The sequence below is a fragment of the Perissodus microlepis genome, chromosome 13 (genome assembly GCF_051167445.1).
Source record: "Perissodus microlepis isolate ML-2025 ecotype Zambia chromosome 13, ASM5116744v1, whole genome shotgun sequence".
Taxonomy (NCBI): Eukaryota; Metazoa; Chordata; class Actinopteri; order Cichliformes; family Cichlidae; genus Perissodus; species Perissodus microlepis.
In genome coordinates, this window is record NC_140473.1 from 16,570,689 (window position 1) to 16,591,924 (window position 21,236).

At 40.1% G+C, this 21,236-nt stretch overlaps 2 protein-coding genes across 2 annotated transcripts; one reads left to right on the forward strand and one right to left on the reverse strand.

Moving 5' to 3' along the window:
* The first annotated feature begins 1,428 nt into the window (after window positions 1-1,428).
* On the forward strand, window positions 1,429-19,190 carry ogdhl (oxoglutarate dehydrogenase L). The gene is made up of 23 exons (XM_084948135.1): window positions 1,429-1,579; window positions 2,170-2,382; window positions 2,761-2,931; window positions 3,775-3,877; window positions 6,651-6,766; window positions 6,862-7,016; window positions 7,587-7,733; window positions 7,824-7,914; window positions 7,998-8,177; window positions 8,526-8,654; window positions 8,811-8,990; window positions 9,074-9,226; window positions 9,841-9,943; window positions 10,078-10,206; window positions 11,084-11,234; window positions 15,219-15,346; window positions 15,423-15,601; window positions 15,698-15,769; window positions 16,326-16,451; window positions 17,283-17,355; window positions 17,453-17,616; window positions 17,706-17,860; window positions 17,958-19,190. Exons 2-23 carry the CDS (start codon window positions 2,170-2,172, stop codon window positions 18,070-18,072), a joined length of 3,033 nt encoding a protein of 1,010 aa, XP_084804261.1. The 5' UTR covers window positions 1,429-1,579; the 3' UTR covers window positions 18,073-19,190.
* Window positions 19,191-20,257: 1,067 nt separating this feature from the next.
* On the reverse strand, window positions 20,258-20,951 carry c13h10orf53 (chromosome 13 C10orf53 homolog). Its single transcript, XM_084948140.1, has 3 exons — window positions 20,707-20,951; window positions 20,463-20,582; window positions 20,258-20,332 (listed from the first exon to the last, which is right to left on the reverse strand). The coding sequence occupies exons 1-3, from the start codon at window positions 20,798-20,800 to the stop codon at window positions 20,268-20,270; spliced, it is 279 nt and encodes a 92-aa protein (XP_084804266.1). The 5' UTR covers window positions 20,801-20,951; the 3' UTR covers window positions 20,258-20,267.
* Between the last annotated feature and the right edge of the window lie 285 nt (window positions 20,952-21,236).

Here is a 21,236-nt window from a genome sequence, read left to right on the forward strand (position 1 = left end):
CCTCATGACGTGGACTTCCATAAATGGTGTGTAGGCTTGGCTGGGGTAAGTGGATTACACATTATCTGCTTCTTCTGCTCTTTGTACTGAGCCCTGCATTGACCAAACAAGCTGCGGACTCACGCATAAAGTTAATTTGGTTAAGCAGATCTAACTGTCGATGTGAGCGTGGGTTACCTGGATGTGAACATTATTCAGGTTGCTGGTGCCTGCTGGATTTAATCAAACAACACTAAACATTGACTGAATGTGGCAGGCTGATCCTGCGAATGAATAACCTTAGTCAACAGAAATGACGATATATTAAGACTGTTTTGTTTTCTTCTCTTTTCCCTTTTTTAATTAATCTTTATATGTCACTAGAAATGGGTGTTTATGGAATATTCACTCCTTTCTGATTTTCACCACTGCAGACACAGATAGCCGCTCCGGTTTTGCCCAGTGTAGTGATGTAATCATTCTAAACGGGAAGTTATTTAACATCGAGCTTGTAATGTTACCCAGCGGCACAGGTCGTTTCATCAATGAACATTAATAATAACGTGCCAAAAAGCAACTGGTCTTCACTCCATCTCCGTCAGGCGGCAAAGTCACTGCAACAAAATGGCATTTCAGTTCATAATTGCCTGACCCTGCAAAGTCCGGGTCACCTGCAGAGCAGCAGCAAACTCAAATGTTAAGCAAATGCAAATAATAGAAAAAAGGGAAAAAAAACTCTCAGGAGACACTGAGCCTTCTTGCTGGTTGAGAATTATTGATACATTGTTATATGAAGTGTGTTAAGAAACAGACATTTTCGTGTCATTAAAAGGAGCTTAAAACAACAAAACGGGGATGCTGTGATTAGCGATGCTCTGATATTTAGACCTACCCTGTTCTGTCTGCTTGATCCTCTTGCGACTAGTGCTCACTCCATTACCCCCCTTTCAGTGGTGTGTTTGTCATGATTGATAATACTGTTCCTTCTGTGGCAGCAAGTATGAAAGATGAAAATCCAGATGAGGAGGAGAGCGGGGTTAGAAATGGGGAAGGAAAGAGGGTGGAGGGAGGGAGAAGGGGTGGGAAGGAGGGCCAATTATTTTATTGTTTAACCCACTCAAGGTAGAAGCCCATCAATCTGAAAGCCCTTGATCAAATGACTCGTGTTCAGCCTTTATAAAAGTTTAATTGGTTTATGTAATTAACATTGACATATGTGTGATGCATCTTAGAAAGAAAAATTACTTGGGTGGATGTTAACCGTGTGCCTGAAGTGACAGGATTGAGGAAAGTTCTCTGATTATAAAATTGAGTTCACAGCACAAACACAAGAACTAATAGGGTTGCTATATATGTTTATTTGATTACATTTGTTTTTAATGATCTTTTTTAAATCCTCTGTATGAACAGATATTTTAGGTCGCTACCTAGGCACCTTTGGGTGCAGCAAGTTGTCTCTGTGCGGAGAAGCGTCACCTGACACCGAGGGGGCGTGCCGAGCAGCTGCTCTTGTCTTCGGATCTGTGTCACCTTCATTGATACCTGTCCCACTTGCACCTCTCGGCGATGACAGTAAAGCCAAAGAACAGTGCAGTCTAAGGTAAAGGCACTTTATAGAAATAAAAGGCAGGTGACATTTTAACCCTGTATATTTTTGTTCCGTGTTGCGCTTGAGCAGTGTCAGGGACGAGCGGAGATTATGAGGATTTATTTTGGTGAGGGATTAGAGGTCCGAAAGTGGAACAGTCGCAGAATGAAATATAAAATGTTTTGATACTGATGCCTGCGATGTTGAGTGAAGGAAACAAAAATAAATCATGCAGGAAAAAGGTGAGGAAGAATGAAGCAGTCGGTCACATACTGCAGCACTTAGTGGAGCGTCATACGGGCTGTTCGCGTTTTACTGCTGCACACGTTCTACGCAGAAACGGACTGTTCCTTCAGGCTGATCTCAGTGAAACTCAGTGCAAACTGTTAAAGCCACCCTTTGTTGCAAACATAGTCTCTTTAGGTGTGATTTGCGCTTTTCCCAAACACAGATGAGTATCAGTCTATCTGGGATTTTTACAAAAATGTCCCATTCCGTTTGCGGTAAAAATTTCAGCTCTAGATGTGCAATGTTCACATTCCTGCGTGATATGTCTGTCTTAACCTTTAGCGTTATCTTAGTTTTTTTTTTTTTTTTTTTAGATGAGTCAGTTTCGGGTATTAGCTGGTGTGCTGAAAGGTGGAGGGAGCCCCTTGCTTCGATGGCGTGCGGGAGGGCTGACCTGGCGCTGCTGGGCTCATCCAAAGAGAGGCTGCTCCTCTAGGACTGATCCTCTTCCAGCAGTGGTCAGCAACTCCAGCTATGTGGAGGAGATGTATTTGGCATGGCTGGATGACCATAAAAACGTCCACGAGGTAACAATGTGTAGCATAAACTGCATCTTAAGTTACACAGAAAAAGGTCGGTTGAATATACCTTTCCATAAATGAAAATTTAAAGAGAAAACTATGACACCTAGAGAATTTGTGCGGAAGTTACTCAAATTGCAAGCTGGTGCCAGTGCTGGTCCTGAAATACAGCTGAATATCCCTGACCTTACTAAGGTTTTTCTTGTTAAATTATGTTATTCTTAGTTCAGCTGCCTGGGGCATCTGATGTAGTTGCGTTGTCCTGGATTCTCATCCAGCTTTTCCCTATTCTGTCACCCGTGTCCAAGCATTCACTAGTCACTGAATAATCATGTTACATATACCAGCGTTCCTTTGATGGATCTGTCTGTCTCTCTGCTGTAGTCTTGGGACAGTTTCTTCCGTAACATCCAGGCCTCCAGTCCATCTGGCGAGGTGGATGAGAGACGGCCCTCTGCTCTGCTGCAGGGCCGAGTGTTGTCCCACTCACTAGACGTGGCAGAGAAAGTGGTGGAGGACCACCTGGCTGTGCACACCCTCATTAGAGCTTACCAGGTAGGCCACACTCACCTGGCACAGCTGTGAGGATAACACACACACACACACACACACACACACACACACACACACACACACACACACACACACACACACACACACATAGATATACAGACATTTAATTTTGATGTGATGCTGATTTATGATATAATTAAGTCACATCTCATAGCCATCCATTTAAATCTTAAGGCAGTGTCTGTGTATGGAATTAAGATGTCATCCATCTCGAGCTGCAACTGACTATTTGCATCTCTGACGAGTATGTGAAAAATACATCAAACAGACTCCGCTTGGACTTGGAGAAGCAGATGCAATTGGCAAAGAAAGCTGTTTGTGCTGCGTGTCCTTGTATTAAAAGGAATATACAACTTGTTTGTCACTGCACGAGGTTATGCAAATTGCAAGATTAACTCCAGCCTACTTACCCTGACTGCTTTTTGAAAATGGAAAAATCAAAGAGACTACTTAAACAAAGCAGGTGGTAACATTTCCACTCGCCCTCGAATTAATTCAAGGAACTATCCAAGGGATTTATTAAATTCAGTCTTTTGGCAATGGCGTCATTTTTATTCCCAGCTTGTTGCAGTCATGGTGGAAATGTTTATGTCTGTGTGTGTATACAGACATAAAAGCTCTCCCAGGAGTATCTTTTCTCTGAAAGGTTGACCTATAACTGAGTGTTAGCTTATTCTCCAGCTGTTCATACTCAGTTTGATGATGGAAACCAAATTGCTTATTATTTTTTTCTGCCTGTCAGATTCTCTCATTTATTTATTTTTAATCTAATTCTCTATCTTTTCTTCACCCCCACTGCACATTTCCATCTGTCTCTCTGTTTAGATCCGTGGTCACCATGTTGCTCAGTTAGACCCTTTAGGAATCCTGGATGCTGACCTCGACTCTTTCGTTCCGTCCGACCTGATCACCACTATCGATAAATTAGGTGAGATGCTTTCTTTTAGTCATTTGAGTCATGTCTGATTTAGACTTTGAAGAGGAAGTTGTATGGGACTCCATGTTTTAGACCCCATCTGATGAAATATATATGGATTTAACCCTGAGGCTGTATGTATGCTGATGAGTATCCTACTATAGAAATCTTCCCTTGTATTTAACTCTAAAGATGCTTCTCATGTTTTAGGATTTCAGTCTCAAAAGCTTAATCTTGCCTTGCTTATGGTGACAATATTGTATTTGTCTGTTTCTTGGACCGTATTTCAACATTTTTGTATTTTTTACAGTAGATACATGTACAGCTTCACTTACATTAAAGATCAAGGGTTATATAACTGATCACACTGATGAGTGGATGTGGTTTTTCAGTACAAAGAACCTATCACGTCCTCTATCAAGTCTGTATACTGGTTGGTCAGCCTGATGCTGTCATTAATCTCAGGCTGAGCTCTTGTCATTCTCCATTTCATTTAGCGGACTGAGGGTCGGAGGATGTGGGATGGCCATCGAAAGCGATCGAAGTCTACAGGAATAGATAGTAAGGAGGAGAGAGAGCGAGTGAGAGGGAGGAAAAGAGAGACGTTGTTTCTGTTGGCTGGTGTTATCAGTGATCAGTGAGAGTCATGACATAGCATCGCATTATGTATGATCACCAGGGCTATAGTTCCCTAATGAAAGCTAATGACAGCCTCCATGGCCCCTTATTTGGTCAGCTGATTGTACACAAGTCTATTCTTGGCCCCCTTTGTCTTTGCTGTGTTCCTAATATGATTTGCACCTGTCTCCTCTTATGTTTGCCAGTAATCTTGAGCTTGACCAGCTCTCTCAGGTGGGTTTTGTTACCATAGAACCTTATTGTACCTGTATGTGGGGGCACTACATCCATGGGCCCTTCTACATTACTATCTATAAATTTATAGTGTATTATTGTTTATTTTCTACTAAATTTTTTTGAAGTCTTTGCTATCAAACCAATCATCTCAGATGAAACTTCTGAAGTTTGTCAGTTAATTCTTAGCAAGCCATGCTGGAGGGGGCTCTGCAATCTCATTTGGACCAGCTAATCATTATTTTCATTAGCAATTAATCATTTGCTTATTATATTTTGATAGATCAATTAATCATTTCATTTATAAAATGTGAAAAATGGGCACTACAATTCCCCATAGGCTGATAGGATGTCTTTAGATTGCTTGTTTTGACTGACTAGCAGTCCTAAACCCAAGCATATTTAATTAGCATTAGCATGACTTAGATACAATTAGAAAATCATTGCTAATGCATTAATGTGCTTGAATGGTTGATAATTGGCTTTAACAATAAATGATTGTATAGTTTTTCAGTTTGTTTTAATTGTTGAATAATTCATTACCATGACTACGTCATAAGCTGTAATATATACACCTACCTGAGATATGCGCCACATACCTTCTTGCTTAGTCGTTCCATCTAACATCCTTTGTTTGCCTCTTTTCAATCACAGTTACAATATTTTAGAGGAGTAGTAGTTTCTTCCTTTAATGTATCAACCATCGTTGCAATTATTTTTTTCAATCACGGTGGAGAGCCTGTTCCCCTTCACCTTAACCCGTTGAAACTTCTGCCCTGAACTGAAACCAGTGCCTGTCTTGCTTCTTTTAATGACTACACCAGCTGAGTAGTGACACATTAAGATGTAAGATAAACATGCACCTGAAAAGACAGAGATTATAAAAGGAGGTGAAAAAAATACACAGGAATAGGGTAAGCCTTTCTGTGTGAAGTTTGCATCTTCTCCCCATGTATGTGTGGGTTTTCTCTGGGCACTCCTGCATGAATGTTTTTCTGTCTCTATGTGTTAGCCCTGCAACAGATTAGAAATCTGTCCAGGGTGTACCCAGAGTTTTGCCCTGTAACGATTGGGATAATAGGCTTCAGTACCCCCAAAGCCCCCCCCACCCTGAATTGGATAGGCGGAAAACAGATAGATGGATGGTTTTTTGGTTTTTACCTTACTCACACCGTGAGACACAAAACCTTTGGGTGTTGCACATCCAGCATAAAAATCTGCCAAATAATAAATGCAGAGCTACCTGCTGTGGCAACCCCTTGTGAATAAGTGATAGCTGAAAGTAGCTCAGATTGCTCACACAAGATCATGTTTTCTGTTTCTTTCTTTGTCTTCTGAGTTGTTTATGTATTTACAGCTTTCACATATGTACATGCAACTTCACACACATATACATTCAGTCTTTAACTTTAGTATAAGAGTACCTTGTAAATATTAAAACTTAAATATTGTCTTTTTTTTCACATTTAAAAACAAAGAAAAAAAGATTTATTTTTTTTTTTAAATTCAACTAGTCTCACCACAGCAACAAGAGAAATTTATGGAATCAGACACTTTAAATATGTATTTGTATAATTTTTTTGGGTCACTTTACTACGATTTCTTCTTACATGATATTAAAAAAAGTGGGAGGACTTTAATTCTTCCAATAAACTGAAAATCGATCTGAAAATTGATCAATACTCAATTGCCAGGTCATTGATTATTCCTTTCTTAATCCCTGTTGAAAACCATTATAGGGTATAGGCCTTTGTCTGCAGTGACGTGGGACACAATTGCAATACATTCATTTGATTAAATTAAACCAACTTAAATCTTAATTTTGGGTGGAAGGTATTTTGTTTAAGCTTAGAGTATGTCCTCAAAGTGAGTCAGTAAATTATATCTTGTGCCTTAATTAATTAGATATTTGTTTCATGTGGTTTTGTTTTAGGTTTATATGGTCTTGATGAGTCTGACTTGGATAGAAGCTTCCAGCTGCCCCACACCACCTTCATCGGTGGACAAGAGACTACCCTTCCACTTAGAGAAATCATACGCAGACTAGAGGTATTTTGTACATACGTGTCTCCGATGAACAGGAGAAGCTGTCATGCTGTTTCCTTTCTGTGCATTTCTTTTACTTTGCAACTTTTTGCTTCCAGGCATCCTACTGCGGTCACATAGGGGTTGAATTTATGTTCATTAATAATGTGAACCAGTGTCAGTGGATTCGTCAGAAGTTCGAGACTCCGGGAATCATGCAGTTCACTAATGCTGAGAAGAGAACCCTGCTAGCGCGCCTGATCAGATCCACACGGTCAGCAGTGAATAAACAAATTCACACTGTGGTGACAGCGCAATACCTCACCTTTAGTTATAGCTCACAACACTGACTCACATAACATAAACAAAATAGGAAGTTAACACACCCTATTCTTCATGTGAGCTCATTTTTATCTTTAATAAATTAGCTCAGAAGTCACTGCAGGGTCCTTAAAATGATCTCGCTAGGGTGAATATATGTCTTATTGTATCCTTGCTTGTTTTATTCTGTTGTCGCTATCCTGTTCTGATGACAAACACACACACACACACACACACACACACACACACACACACACACACACACACACACACACACACACACACACACACACACACACACTGGTAGTGAGATGCATTTTCTAAATGCTTGAGTACAAGGTATTTAAGGCATCATAGTATTATTCTAAAAATAAATTACTGTAATGGAGCATATGACAACAGACAGCTATCATCAGTTAGAACCAGTATATTTTGTATAACCAGCTGTTCACAGCTACCTGTTAGTAGCACAAACATCTGTGGTCCATATATGGAATCTGTTAAGATCTGTTATTGTGTCTAGGTTTGAGGACTTCCTGGCGAGAAAGTGGTCATCGGAGAAACGTTTTGGTCTGGAAGGCTGCGAAGTTCTCATTCCTGCTCTTAAAACCATCATTGACAAGTCAAGCGCAGCAGGGATCGACAGCGTAATCATGGGGATGCCACATCGGTAATGTGCATTTCTCATTTCTTACATCAGTCTTTTTTTTAAAGTGAAGTCTTTTCCTTCTGTTTATATATATATAAACTGTACTTTTAGGGGTCGACTGAACGTCTTGGCTAATGTGATCCGTAAGGACCTGGATCAGATCTTTTGTCAGTTTGACCCCAAATTAGAGGCTGCTGATGAGGTGATATGTGGAAAACTCTCAGAGAAAATAAGTCTGGACTTACAGCCGATGCTTTATTCAGTCTCCATTTTTTATGCATGTAGGGTTCGGGTGATGTCAAATACCACCTGGGGATGTACCACGAGAGGATTAACCGTGAGACTGACAAGAACATCACGCTGTCACTTGTGGCAAACCCCTCGCACCTCGAGGCAGTGGATCCAGTGGTTCAGGGAAAGACCAAAGCAGAGCAGTTCTACAGAGGAGACACTCAAGGAAAGAAGGTAACCCTTATTGTACCAGATACAGCATTGTGCGACAGTGTTCAGCCACCCTTTATTTCTTTATACTAGTAAACCCCTGTGCTATGTGTGGGTCTTCATTTGAGACATAGAGCCCGTGAGTGACATCTCTACAGTATATACATATACATATACATATATATTTTATACAAATCCCACAGTCTCATATATTTGTATATTTGAACATTCAATACCCCCACATAGCACAGAGGTTTATTAGTATAAAGAAATGACGGGTAGCTCAAGACTTTTGCACAATACTTTTACTGTCTAAAAAAATGATAGCAAAATGCTTCTTTTAAGCCTATAATGTGATTTTTTTTTTTTAAGGTGATGTCTATTTTGATGCACGGCGATGCTGCTTTTGCGGGACAAGGAGTTGTTTATGAGACCTTCCATTTGAGTGAACTCCCCTCTTATACCACAAATGGTACAATCCATGTGGTGGTCAACAACCAGGTATTGGAACTTTGGCATCACTTAAGTACAATCCCACTTATTAAAAAATATCTGGAAAATAATTTGTCTGTCTCCTGTTGTCTGTGTGTTAAATTGTATTACATAAAATGAAGCAAAATTAGTGTACCAATTTTGGCATGTGGTTGTTGTCGTCAGATTGGCTTCACTACAGATCCTCGAGTGGCCCGCTCATCTCCTTACCCCACTGACGTGGCTCGGGTTGTCAATGCGCCCATCTTCCATGTGAATGCGGACGATCCCGAGGCTGTCATGTATGTGTGCCGCGTAGCTGCAGAGTGGAGGGCCACATTCAACAAGGATGTCGTCATTGACCTGGTCAGCCGCAGCCGAGTCTAAATAGATTAACAGCTTCTTACGTATGTGTAGCAGTTTTGTTTTTAAAGTGTCTGTTTTTGCAGGTTTGTTACAGACGTTTTGGCCATAATGAAATGGATGAGCCCATGTTCACCCAGCCGCTGATGTACAAACAGATCCATCGGCAGGAGCATGTGCTGAAAAAGTACTCTGAAAAACTCATTGCTGAGGGAGTGGTGACACTGCAGGAATTTGAGGTTTGTGATCTAGTAGTGTTTTCTCTTGTTAAATATACTGTATATTGCTGCTGCTACTGTATGCAGTTTTATTTGGTATATCACCATCTGCTGGGCTATGTGCATTAAATCACACTTAGATATTACCCTAGCCTTCAACTAAATATGTTATGCTAGCACAGCTGTATTTGAGTTTCAATTTACTGCCTCACTTCAGTCATCTAGCCTCACAATCCCTCACACAGAGTATATATTGCCCAGTGAAGTTAAAGTATGCGGTTCTGTCGCCATTCAATGCAATTGCAGAGGTTTTTCATCCACAACAGAAACTTTGACCATAACATCCATTCTGATTTTTTTTTATTTTTTATATCACATGGCAGAGTAATACTACAGCTCCTTCCTTCTGGCTTTTGATGGACACTGCTTTCTGTTGTGAGGCCTGCTATTTGGACTCACTCTCCATTTATAATATATAGCAAAGGCACGAATGCTTCTGGAGGCTTTTCCCCTCTATATCACTATATCACTGCTACACACTGTTTAGGCTAGTCAGCTGAAGGTCTGTGATTAAAGCAAACTTTAGTTAGCATTAGGGAAATTGTAGCATTTATTATTACAAAATGTATTTGCAGGAAGAAGTTGCAAAATATGACAAAATATGTGAGGAGGCATACACCAGCTCTAAAGATGAAAAGATCTTACACATTCGGCACTGGCTCGACTCCCCTTGGCCAGGTAAATTATCCACTTAGAAACAAAAAGCGAGTTAACCATGAACATTATAGTTAGTTTTTAAGTTAATGTTTTATTTACTGTTTTTGTGAGTAATTTCTGTTTCCCCGATGGAGTGATTGTGTTGCTTTCTGCAGATTTTTTCACAGCGCAGGGAGAGCCCAAGAGCATGAGCTGCCTCCCTACAGGACTGGACGAGGAGGTTCTGCAGCACATTGGGCAGATAGCCAGCTCAGTGCCTCTGGAAGATTTTAACATCCACCCTGGTGAGTCTGGTTGCTTTATGCCAGAGAACAAAGCAGTGAGACAGAGGATCAGTCATAGTAGTGGTGGTAGCAGTAACATTGATATACTGTGGAATATATATGCACAGTGACAGGGCCAAGTTTTGAAACCTCTGTAAGCCACTGTGCCATGTCCTGCATGGTTGAGGTAAACCTAGTAAAGCAATTGGTTTTCAAATTGTTGTTAATAGACAAAACAAAGAAGCAGTGATACAGTTTAATGGTAAAAAAAAGTCAGCTTGTTTTTGTACTGTTTTTTTAAATTAATAAAGGGATTTAAATAATTTGTAAAGCCTTACACCCTGTTGTTATTTACATTTTACAAAGTATTGCAGATTTTGGAGAGGTGGTCATAAACACTTGTGAGTGTAATGTTTTTAAATTACACAAATCTACATAACACATCCTTTCCAAAATTCAGAACTGGAAAGCTCATGTAACAAAAAAGCTAAAGAATTATTGAGACTGTAACATTTTTTAAAAAATTCTATTTACAGCACAGTCCATCCATTTAATACCATTCATATTTGTTTTATCCAAGTTAGTGGCTGGCAGGCCGGAGCCTCTTTTACCTGCCATAAGGTGAGAGCCGACATATGCTATGGACACGTCGCCAGTCTGTTGTAGGACTAACACAAAAAAGAAACATTTACACCTATGGCCAACTTAAGAATCTCCAATGGATTGTGCAATTAACATGTAAACCCCACACAAAAAAAGCCCCAGTTAGCCTCAAATTCAGGACCTTTCTGCTGCGAGGTGACAGTGTTAACCATCACACCGCTCTTCCATCCACACAACACAATATTTTTAGTCATATGTGTCTTTTGCCCGTGTGTTTGTGTGTTCGGTTCTACAGGTGTGTCCCGTATCCTGCGTGGTCGAGCTGACCTAGTGAAGAGTCGTCAGATGGACTGGGCTCTAGGAGAGTACATAGCCTTTGGCTCCCTCCTGAAAGATGGCATACATGTACGACTGAGCGGGCAAGATGTTGAACGAGGAACCTTTAGGTGAGCCTGTGAGAAGTCACTCCCAGAAAGTTGATTCTATTCATCTGAACGTAGCGTTTTCAGTGGGAGGAAAAACACGTGCTGAAAAAGTACTTTGAAAAACTCACTGCTGAGGGAGTGACTGAAAATGCTACGTCAGGATGAACAGAATGAACTTTCTGGGATTTCCTTACCTGGTTGATTGAGCATGCATCAAGATGTAAAAAGTCACTGTTAATTTTTTAAATTGTCACGTTTGTCTTGGGAGGAGCTCACCATGCTGCAAAGGTCTGTTACAGAGCTCTGCGCAATTGTGCAAAAGACGTTTAGGTATATTGACTTTTGCTATATAGATTTTTGTGGATGGGTAGTCCTCATAAACACAACTGTCCTCTAACTAAATTAGCTTGCATGCTTAATTAAGAAGAATACGGAGCACCGTTCATTATTTTGAACATCTTCATTTTTTAGATATAGTTCTTGAATTGTTAAAGTGTACTACATATCTTTAAAGATCCATCATATTTCATTGTCAACATTTCTAAGTAGTGTTAAAGGGTAAATGGCACTCTCTGACAGATAGTAAATTAAGTAAGCAGGGGTGTGGGAAGAGTGGCATAGCGAGTTTGCCAGACAAAAGACGTCAGTGCAGTCTCCTGGGAACGCTGAAGCCCACATGGTGTTGTCATGGTATAGAGGGAACGAGTGACACATGAACAAAACCAGCCTCCCTTGCTCTGTGCCTGTCTCGTCTGTCCCCTATCATTTCTCTACCAGCTCATCTTCACTGACACTCCCCATCTCAGTTTACAGCGACATACATCACGCTAACTAACCAGAGGCTACAGGGCTTTTTCTTTTTGCTTCGCATTTACCAATGACATCTACATCTCCCACCCCGATGTCCCCTTCAGCAATGCAATTCGCCTAGTTGGGAAAAAATTACCCCAGTCAAATGTTGGATCCACTCTTAGCTATGTATCACCTGTTAATCCCCGATCAGTTTTTTGTATTTGCTCTCCTACCCGTAATTTACCTCACAGCTTTTTTCTTCCTCTTACCTACACTGTTTGTTTTTTTTTTTATCCCCCACTAGTCTGGTTCCTTTCATAGTGTTTAGGAGCTGAGCATATTGGCATGTTACAGTTGAGTGGGCCTGCTTGCGTTTCTGTGATATACGTAACAGCGTGGACTAATAGATTCAGTCGTTGTGTTTGGATAGGTTGCATGCGCTTCAGCGTGCGCCCCTTTCCCTGACTAATGGGGCCCCCTGGCAGAGGAACTGTGTGTGTTTTTGTGAGTGTGTGTGAAAATAAAGTGAATAAATGTAGGCATGCTGTTTATGAGGCAATTAAGAGAGAGCTCTCTTAAAAGTTTTTTTTCCATTTGTGGATTGGGTGCAAGCAAATTGTGAAAAATGAAATGTGAAATTATGTGTGCTACCTTAATTAATACAATAGATGCTGTTGTTATTTCATAAGCATATTTCTTAAAGAGAAAATATATCTTCTCCAAATGTAGATTAAGGATCAAGCAAGACAATTATGCAGTACATTTGGAGCCCTCATTAGCCCATAATTATGGACAATACTATTTAAAAGATTACTATCATGATAATCTAGTCTTCATGGAGGAACTATATTGCATTCGGCACAATGATTTGGGTTATTTCCTGCAGTTATTCTGCCTTAATATTACATAACATCCATCAGTGTGTGTGTGTGTGTGTGTGTGTGTGTGTGTGTGTGTGTGTGTGTGTGTGTGTGTGTGTGTGTGTGTGTGTGTGTGTGTGTGTGTGAGTTTGTGAGAGAGAGTATATGCATGTGTGTAGATGTCATGAAAGTGATCTTAAAGGGGTCTAAGTGACTGTCTGAGCGTGCTGGATTTGAAGGATGATTCCTTAGTGGGACTGAGCGGACTGGCAAAACTTGTTAAGATTTGGGTCTTTGCTCACATCCACTCTTGTTGAGCTTCATACTGACAGAAGATCGCTAGAGAGGAAAGTGCCTTTATGAGCTAGGAACACAGGCTTCAATGCTTGCAGTGCATCTCCTGGATTAAAGACCTTTGAACATTTCCTTGGAAGAGTGCTGTTTTCACCACAATCACTAAAGACAGCTTAAACTTACTGGCACTACCTGCTATTAGCAGTTGGGCTCCCTTGAACCTCTTTTGGTCTTCAGAACAGCCTTAATTCTTCATGTTATAGGTTCAACAGAGTGCTGGAAATATTCCTTGCAGATTTTGAGCCATATTGACATGATGGAGTCACACATTTACTGCAGATCTGGTGACCGTGGAGTAATTCTCAGTTGGTTCTAAGGGCCCTTAAAGTGTACCCCCCAAAAATATCCCCCACACCATTACACCACCATCAGCAACAGCCTGAACTGTTGATACAAGGCAGGGTGGAACCATGCTTCTTTATGCCAGTTTGTGACCCTGCCATCCAAATGTTACAGTAGAAATTATAACTCATCAGACCCAGCAACATTTTTCCAGTCTTCTATTGTCCAATGTTGGTGAGTCAGTGCAGGAGAGAACCTCAGTTTCCTGTTCTTAGCTGGCGGGAGTGCCACTTGGTGTGGTCTTCTGCTGCTGTACGTGTTTTGAATTCAGAGATGCTCTTCTGCATACCATAGATTGTACCAAGTGGTTATTTGATAAGTTGCCCTTATCTCCGTATCAGCTTGAAGCAGCCTGGCCATCCTCCTCTGACCTCTGGCATCAACAAGACATTTTCACCCTTAGAACGTCTTTTCCTCTCACTGGATATTTTCTATCATTTTCTGTAAAACCAAGGGGTGATTTGTGGGAAAATCCCAGCAGATCAGCGTCGATTTGAAATATTCAGATTAACCTATCTGGCACCGAAAACCCTGTGCAAGGTCATTTAAATCACATTTCTATATGTTCTTGCAAATTGTTATTTAATTTTCATTCTTCGTTTTGTAGATACTAAACAAGTTAATAATTTTGCTTTACAAATAAAAGCAATATTAATCAGCAATTAAAAATATATGTTACTATTACTTTTTTTTTTTTTTTTTTTTTTTTTTTTTTGTCCCGTTTGGATCTTTAGCCATCAGAATTGTTGTCTTAAGGCCAAGAAAGATGCCAAGCGGATTTATTTTACCAAGTGGATCATCATGGCCTTGCCATATTGGTCCATTTGATTGACCTTTATTATAATTATGTATTTATTTTATTTTATTTTCGGTTGCTACAAACGGGACAGACATGACTTGGGGGATAGGACAGGGAGAAAGAATGAAATAAAGAGAGGGAGAGAAAGAAAAACAGAGGGGAGAAGAGACGGTGAGAAAGGGGGGAAGAAAGAAAGAAAAACAAACATAACACCTGGATCACCTGTATGGTGAAAAAAAAACAGAAGAGAAAACAAACAAAAGAGAGCAACATAATAAATACAGCACCATCACAATAAACTAGCTAGCAGTAGATAACAGTAGATACTAAATATTAAACGCTATTGTGCAGCACGCAAGATAGACAGCACACAATGTGCTTTGAGGCAGCAGCCAACTTTACTATTACTATTACTGTTACTATTACTTTTAAAAAAAAATATATGGGCCATAGCCTCTTAAATTTAAATGTAAATGTTTTTATGTTTCACACAGAAGTGCCTAACTCGGTACAGCAGTGGTGTTTTTAGTCAAGCTGGCGGCATGGATCTGTTTTCTGTATTTATTTACTTTTTTGTTAGTCTCTCACTCACTTTGGTCCTGACTAAAAATCCCCACAACTGCTAAATGGGTGACTTTTCCTTATAATTAATAATGTTAGCATGCTAAACCAAGGGAAACAAGGTGAACACTGTAATGCTATCATTCTAAAAACTAGCCCAGCTTGTTAGCATTTTGATTTCAGTCTTTAACTAAAAGCACAGCTGGTGAATGGACTGCTTCAAAGGGTGTCTTCTAATCTTGTTTTCTGTTTGAGTCCTTACCGTCCTGGCTCAGTTTCACATCTTCTGTTTTGTAGTCACCGTCATCATGTTCTACATGACCAAGAGGTTGACAAACGTATCTGTGTTCCCATGAACCACCTGTGGGAGAACCAGGCATCTTACACTGTCTGCAACAGCTCCTTATCAGAGTATGGAGTTGTAGGTAAGACTGGACTCAGCAGCTGAATATCATGCTGAGGATATTTGGTTGTTCTGAATAATCATGTCTATGACTTCAGGTTTTGAGCTCGGCTTTGCCATGGCTAACCCAAATGCTTTGATCCTCTGGGAGGCCCAGTTTGGAGACTTTCACAATACAGCCCAGTGTATCATTGACCAGTTTATTAGCTCAGGACAGGCCAAGTGGGTTCGCAATAATGGCATTGTCCTACTGCTGCCACATGGAATGGAAGGAATGGTGAGATCATGTTAGAATTTGGACACTGCTGGGTTATTTGTCACAATTCATCATGTATTTTGTGCGTATTTATTGTTTGTCTTGATTTGTCCTTAGGGTCCAGAGCATTCATCAGCTCGGCCTGAACGCTTCCTGCAAATGACCAAAGATGATCCAGATCACATCCCTGTATGTTCACATGCAGTAGGAGTGGTTTCCTCTTCTTAATGCCATGATTTATTTCAGATCATTTCTAGTCTATCATTTATTTCTCTGAACATTGCACTGCGATTAGCATTCTTTACCTTCCTGCTTTACTGGCTGTGCTGACATCATAGCTACTTACGCGATTGCTTAAGTGATGATTGCCCATTTCTGTAGAGCTGAAAAGTCTCTTCATCATGGCCTCTAAGTGTTGGTATTCAGCAGCAGTTCATGTCCCCAGTGACCAGTTGCTGCGAGGGAACATAAAAGAGGGAACATAGCGGAGGCTGTATCAGCAGAAGCTTACCAGATTCATCTTCAGATGGGGTTATTGATTGAACTATTAGTGAGGATTAACATTCACTGTCCTCTGTGTACTGTACTTGTGTGTGTATGCAGGGGAGAGATACAGTGCACTCACGCAATTATGTGCTCTGCCCACTTATGGGAAGTGGCATTGTCGCCACAAGATAGAACTACAATTTCTTTTTTCAAAGTCATTACCTTTAGAGTTAATATCATTTATTTAATTTCCATGAAGGAATTCACCGGAGACTTTGAAGTCCAGCAGCTGTATGACTGTAACTGGATTGTGGTCAACTGCTCCACTCCTGCTAACTACTGTCACGTGCTCAGGCGACAGATTTTGCTGCCATTCAGAAAACCGGTAAAGTGTGACATCATCATTACTACAGTACGGTTTCTTTATGTCTCAGTTAGGTTGCTTTTGTGCTTGTCATATAGTACTTTAAATTAAAAAAAAAAAAAAAGATCAGATCAGAGCTTTCAAATCACACATCACGTATAAACCACTTTTTTCTCTGATGATAAATCGAGAGCACACCTGATATTTCCTGCAGAATATTTTGTTTTCTTTGGGTCATTTTTGTTACACGACTGAAATCAAAATCTTAGTTGGGAAAGTGTGAGATGTGATGTTTCTATTATAAGAGGCTCAGTTTGACGATATTCATAATTTAGGTGCAAATTCGGTCTATATGTTCCTGCACTTAAAAAAAAAAGAAAGTAGAATTAGCTCAGCTCTAAAGTTTCAAAGTGTAAAGCATTTGTCTTTTCTTTTTTCTATATGCTCTTTTTTGTCTCACAGTTTTCAGGCACAGTGAATGTCTTAACTGATCCCCTGTTGTACATAAATGCGATGCTTTGCGAAGCGTGAGAAAATTAGTTCCAGAGCAAATTAGGGAGGAAGCCTACAGGGGATAATATTGTTGGTTTTTTATGGAAAAACTTCGAAGTTCTGGACTTGGTCGACCGAGCACAAAGGGTTTTATTTATTTGATTGTTAAAGAATTGTTTTGTTTTCCCAGTGCTGATGTTGCGTGCTATATGTTGGTAATAAATTAGCGTGAAAAAAGAGATAAAAACTTTTTTCCTCTGGAGTTTTTTCAGTGCACACAATGAAGATACGGCTGACAGGATAAATCTGTTGTTTGTCAGTGACGGAAACTTTTTCCCTTTTCTTCTCCCCTTCAAACAGCTGATCATTTTCACTCCTAAATCTCTGCTGAGGCATCCGGACGCAAGGTCGGGTTTTGATGACCTTGCCAAAGGTAGAGCTTTACCTTTAAGCGTGACATAACTTTTAATGTTTTATGTGTGTATTTATTTGCATTTATTACTAATGTTCAATATGCATTATGTTTGCAGGCACTAAATTTAAGAGACTGATTCCTGATGAGGGCCCTGCAAGTCAAAGCCCAGGCCAAGTGAAGAGGGTTATCTTCTGCGCAGGCAAAGTCTACTATGAACTAGCTAAGGAGAGGAAGCAGCAAAATTTGGACAGAGATGTTGCCATAATCAGGCTTGAACAGGTTTTTAGTTCTTCTTCTCTGATTTTAAAATGAGACTGACACTGTGTGGTCATTTCTTCATCGGTCATTTTTTGGTCTCCAACTCTCAGATCTCTCCTTTCCCGTTTGACCTGGTCAGTGAAGAGGTGGAGAAATACACCAACGCTGAGCTCGTCTGGTGTCAGGAGGAGCACAAGAACATGGGTTACTATGATTATGTCCGACCACGCTTCCTCACAGTGGTTGCCAACAAGAAACCCATTTGGTAAGAATGTTTATTTATCATCTCACTTCTAGTTAGAGAACTAGCCAAAGCATTTGAGCTCTTGTTGCAGGTGATAAACCTTACGTGTTTGTTTCAGGTATGTGGGACGAGATCCTGCGGCTGCACCGGCGACAGGAAACAAATCTACTCACCTCAATGAGCTGAGGAAGTTTATGGACACTGCTTTCAACATGAGCTCCTTCCAAGACTGAAACTCGTAAAGGAGAAGGTCATTTCATTGTTTTGATGTGGCTTAGTCTTAGGTTTTTAATGACCCTCAACCTATCTCTACACAATTGTTTAAGAATAAAAAGTTCCTTATGAACATTAAGCATAAGCACTAAGCCACAGAATGGTCAATCCTGCATCTTCTGTTGTGTGGTAGAGTGTAGTACACCAGCATTGTTCACACAGCCACGCAGAACTGTGACAATCATTATTGGAGTGGTTTTACTACTTCAAATATTCTTTTGCTGTTATGCTGAATACTACTAAATAACTATTTTGATATTTATTTTGATTGTAGCTATGAAACACACCCAAAACACCCCAGAGGTACACTTTAGCAATAACTATGAATCACATGTCACAGGTATGAAAACTGTGCTGAAACTTAACACATCAGTAGATTTTATAGCCTGTTATTGTTTGGCTACCTTAGCTGTTTGTGAAGGAGTGTGTATTTATTGTCACACATCACTTCACCAGGAGACATGAGCCAGCTGGCACAGAGACTTGCAGCCATGTTTTCTACTTAGGACATAAGGCTCAGCTTTTTCTTCTGAAGCGCTGGGACACGCACACACATAAACAAAGAACAGCCTTGGATGCTCAGAGAGCAATATTGATGCTTGGTTGTCACATTAAAATCCCCAGATATCAAACACAAATGATATTAGAAAAGCTCCTTAAAATTATACTTCTTGTCTAGCTGCGCTGTAGTTTACCTTTCCAACGTAGAGCTGGGAGATTTAGTTTTGCATATTTAGTGATTTAAAAGAGGTTTATACATGACTGTTTAGTAAATAGGGAAAGAGCCACATATTCATGTGGGAGCTGAAATATGTGCTCAACATGATATAACTGCACCTACAGGGAATAATTTAAATATGCAATAAATATGTGTTAGTAAATGAATGACCTGGCATACATACAACAGTTTGAACTGATGAGTAAAGTTACAGGTCATCTGTTAATCTATGATGGGTTGAAATAGGATTTTGCTCATTGACACAAATGATTTAATGATCCTGGAGCTATTTTGTAATTGTTTTCAGATTTTGTGTGTCCTTAATTTTCTATTAATTCCATAAATATGTCTTTAAAAATATGTGGGCTGTCCTGTCATGTGAACCAAATATAGATGAACGCAATATCAAGCAGTGGCATGGAGGTTTTAATTAAAATGTAGGCTTTATATCACTGAAACTCTGCCTATCTTAGTGATTTAAATTCTTATGCAAATCTGTAATTAAAGAAATTTCGAAGCCACAAAATTATAATGGATTATGGCCATAAACACAAAATGTTTTGTCTATACCCAAATCTAAGGAAGAGTCCAAAGAGATTGTTAGTGAGGTAAAGGTCAGGAGGAACATGTCGGGTGACCTTTTTTTTTTTTTTGACAAATCATATTAACGTAACTTTTCTTTATGCTCACGCCATAATTTTAGAATCACTGCAGTAGAATGAATGTGGACAATTTTGGGAGCCTTGTTGGACTGACCAGTTCGGCCAGTTGATAATTGTCAGTCTGTTAATGGTTAAACCCATAAACAGCAGGACAATCTACACTCACCGAGTGCAGTGTGGTCATAAAGTGATGAACATGATCAGCAACAACACTCATGCAGGTTGTCTCATGGGCCCAAAGTGTAGAACTCAAGAAAATATCCCCCACCATTACACTGCCACAAGACAGCACAGACTCATGCTTTCATATTCTGACCTTACCATTAGAAATTGAGACTCATAAGACCAGGCAACTTTTTCCAATCTTCTGTTTATCAATGTTGGTGAGCTCGTTTGAACTGTAGCCTCATTTTCCTGTTCCTAGCTGAAAGAAGTGGCACCTGGTACGTTCTTATGCAGCTGTAGCCCATCTACAGCTTTAATGCTTTAAATGTTGTGCATTCAGAGGCCCTTTTCTGCATACCTCAGTTGTAATGGCTGGTTATTCGAGTTAGAGTAATCTTTCACCCAGATAAATATTAGTCACTGAATATTACGTCTTTTCCAGAGCATTCTCTGTAAATGTAAAGATAGTTGTGCAGGAAAATCCCACATAACAAGAAGTTAAACATGTGAACCTAATAAATTGACCGGTGTTTATAAATGAATCCATACAGTGGTGTAATTGCATAATATGTACAGTTTTTAATTGCATTTTTTAAATATGGGTTTATTTTCAGTAAGCACTCTCCACTGCAGCAACAGCCTCTCTGCAAACAGGATCCAGTTTTCCATCTCCGCCTTTGGGGAAAAACAAAAACCAGAAAGTTTTCAGACTGAGTGACGTCATCACGACCTATCACTTTAAGTTGATTTGTAGCTCCACGTTAATCCCACAAACCTTACATGTATCCCAGTCAACCAAACTTACCAAACTCCAGATCCTTTATGTTACAGGTGAAAACGACCTCCCCGCTGACCACGAGCTCCACAATATTCCACTCGCGTGTTTCTTCCAAAACGCACAGGTGCCCGCGCGCTCTCAGAGCGGCTGCAGACATATTGGATCGGTCATTAAAACAAAACAAAACAAAACAAAAGTTTTATAACACTGACGAAGGCAGATGACAAGCATGACATGCATGAATCTCAATAGAGCTGGATATGAGACAGACCCTGGAGACCCTGGAGGCGGAAGGTCCTGTGTTGTATTACTCCGCTGGATTCATAAGGTCCGTAGCAAAGTGTGACCCGCGCATTTGCTGGCATTGTTTGTTGTGTGTCACCTGGGTAACTGATTCAATATGCATTGATTGCTGACGTGGTTAGCCTATGTGGGCAGATCAAAGAAAGAGAAGCAATCTATAACCATCGGTTTCTGCGCCACCGCAGACTCACTGCTGATCAGTGTTTATTACAAATGTTCACACCAAGACATACATACTTTTCAAAGAAATTAGCCCGTTATTGATCTGGGCTGATTTTTCTTTAGTTTTGCTTTTTGCTGCTGTCCTTCTCACTGCTGATATCAAGAGATATTACCTATAACCCAATCAGGTTGCACAGGTAGCTCCTCCAGGATGGCCCAACCATACAATGGTCTGGAGCAACTGATCACTACATAAACTCGGCTCAAATCAACTGGTTGCCTGCAGGAGCCTCTTAAGGTCAGTATGTATTTCAATAAATGATTTTGTTAAGAAGC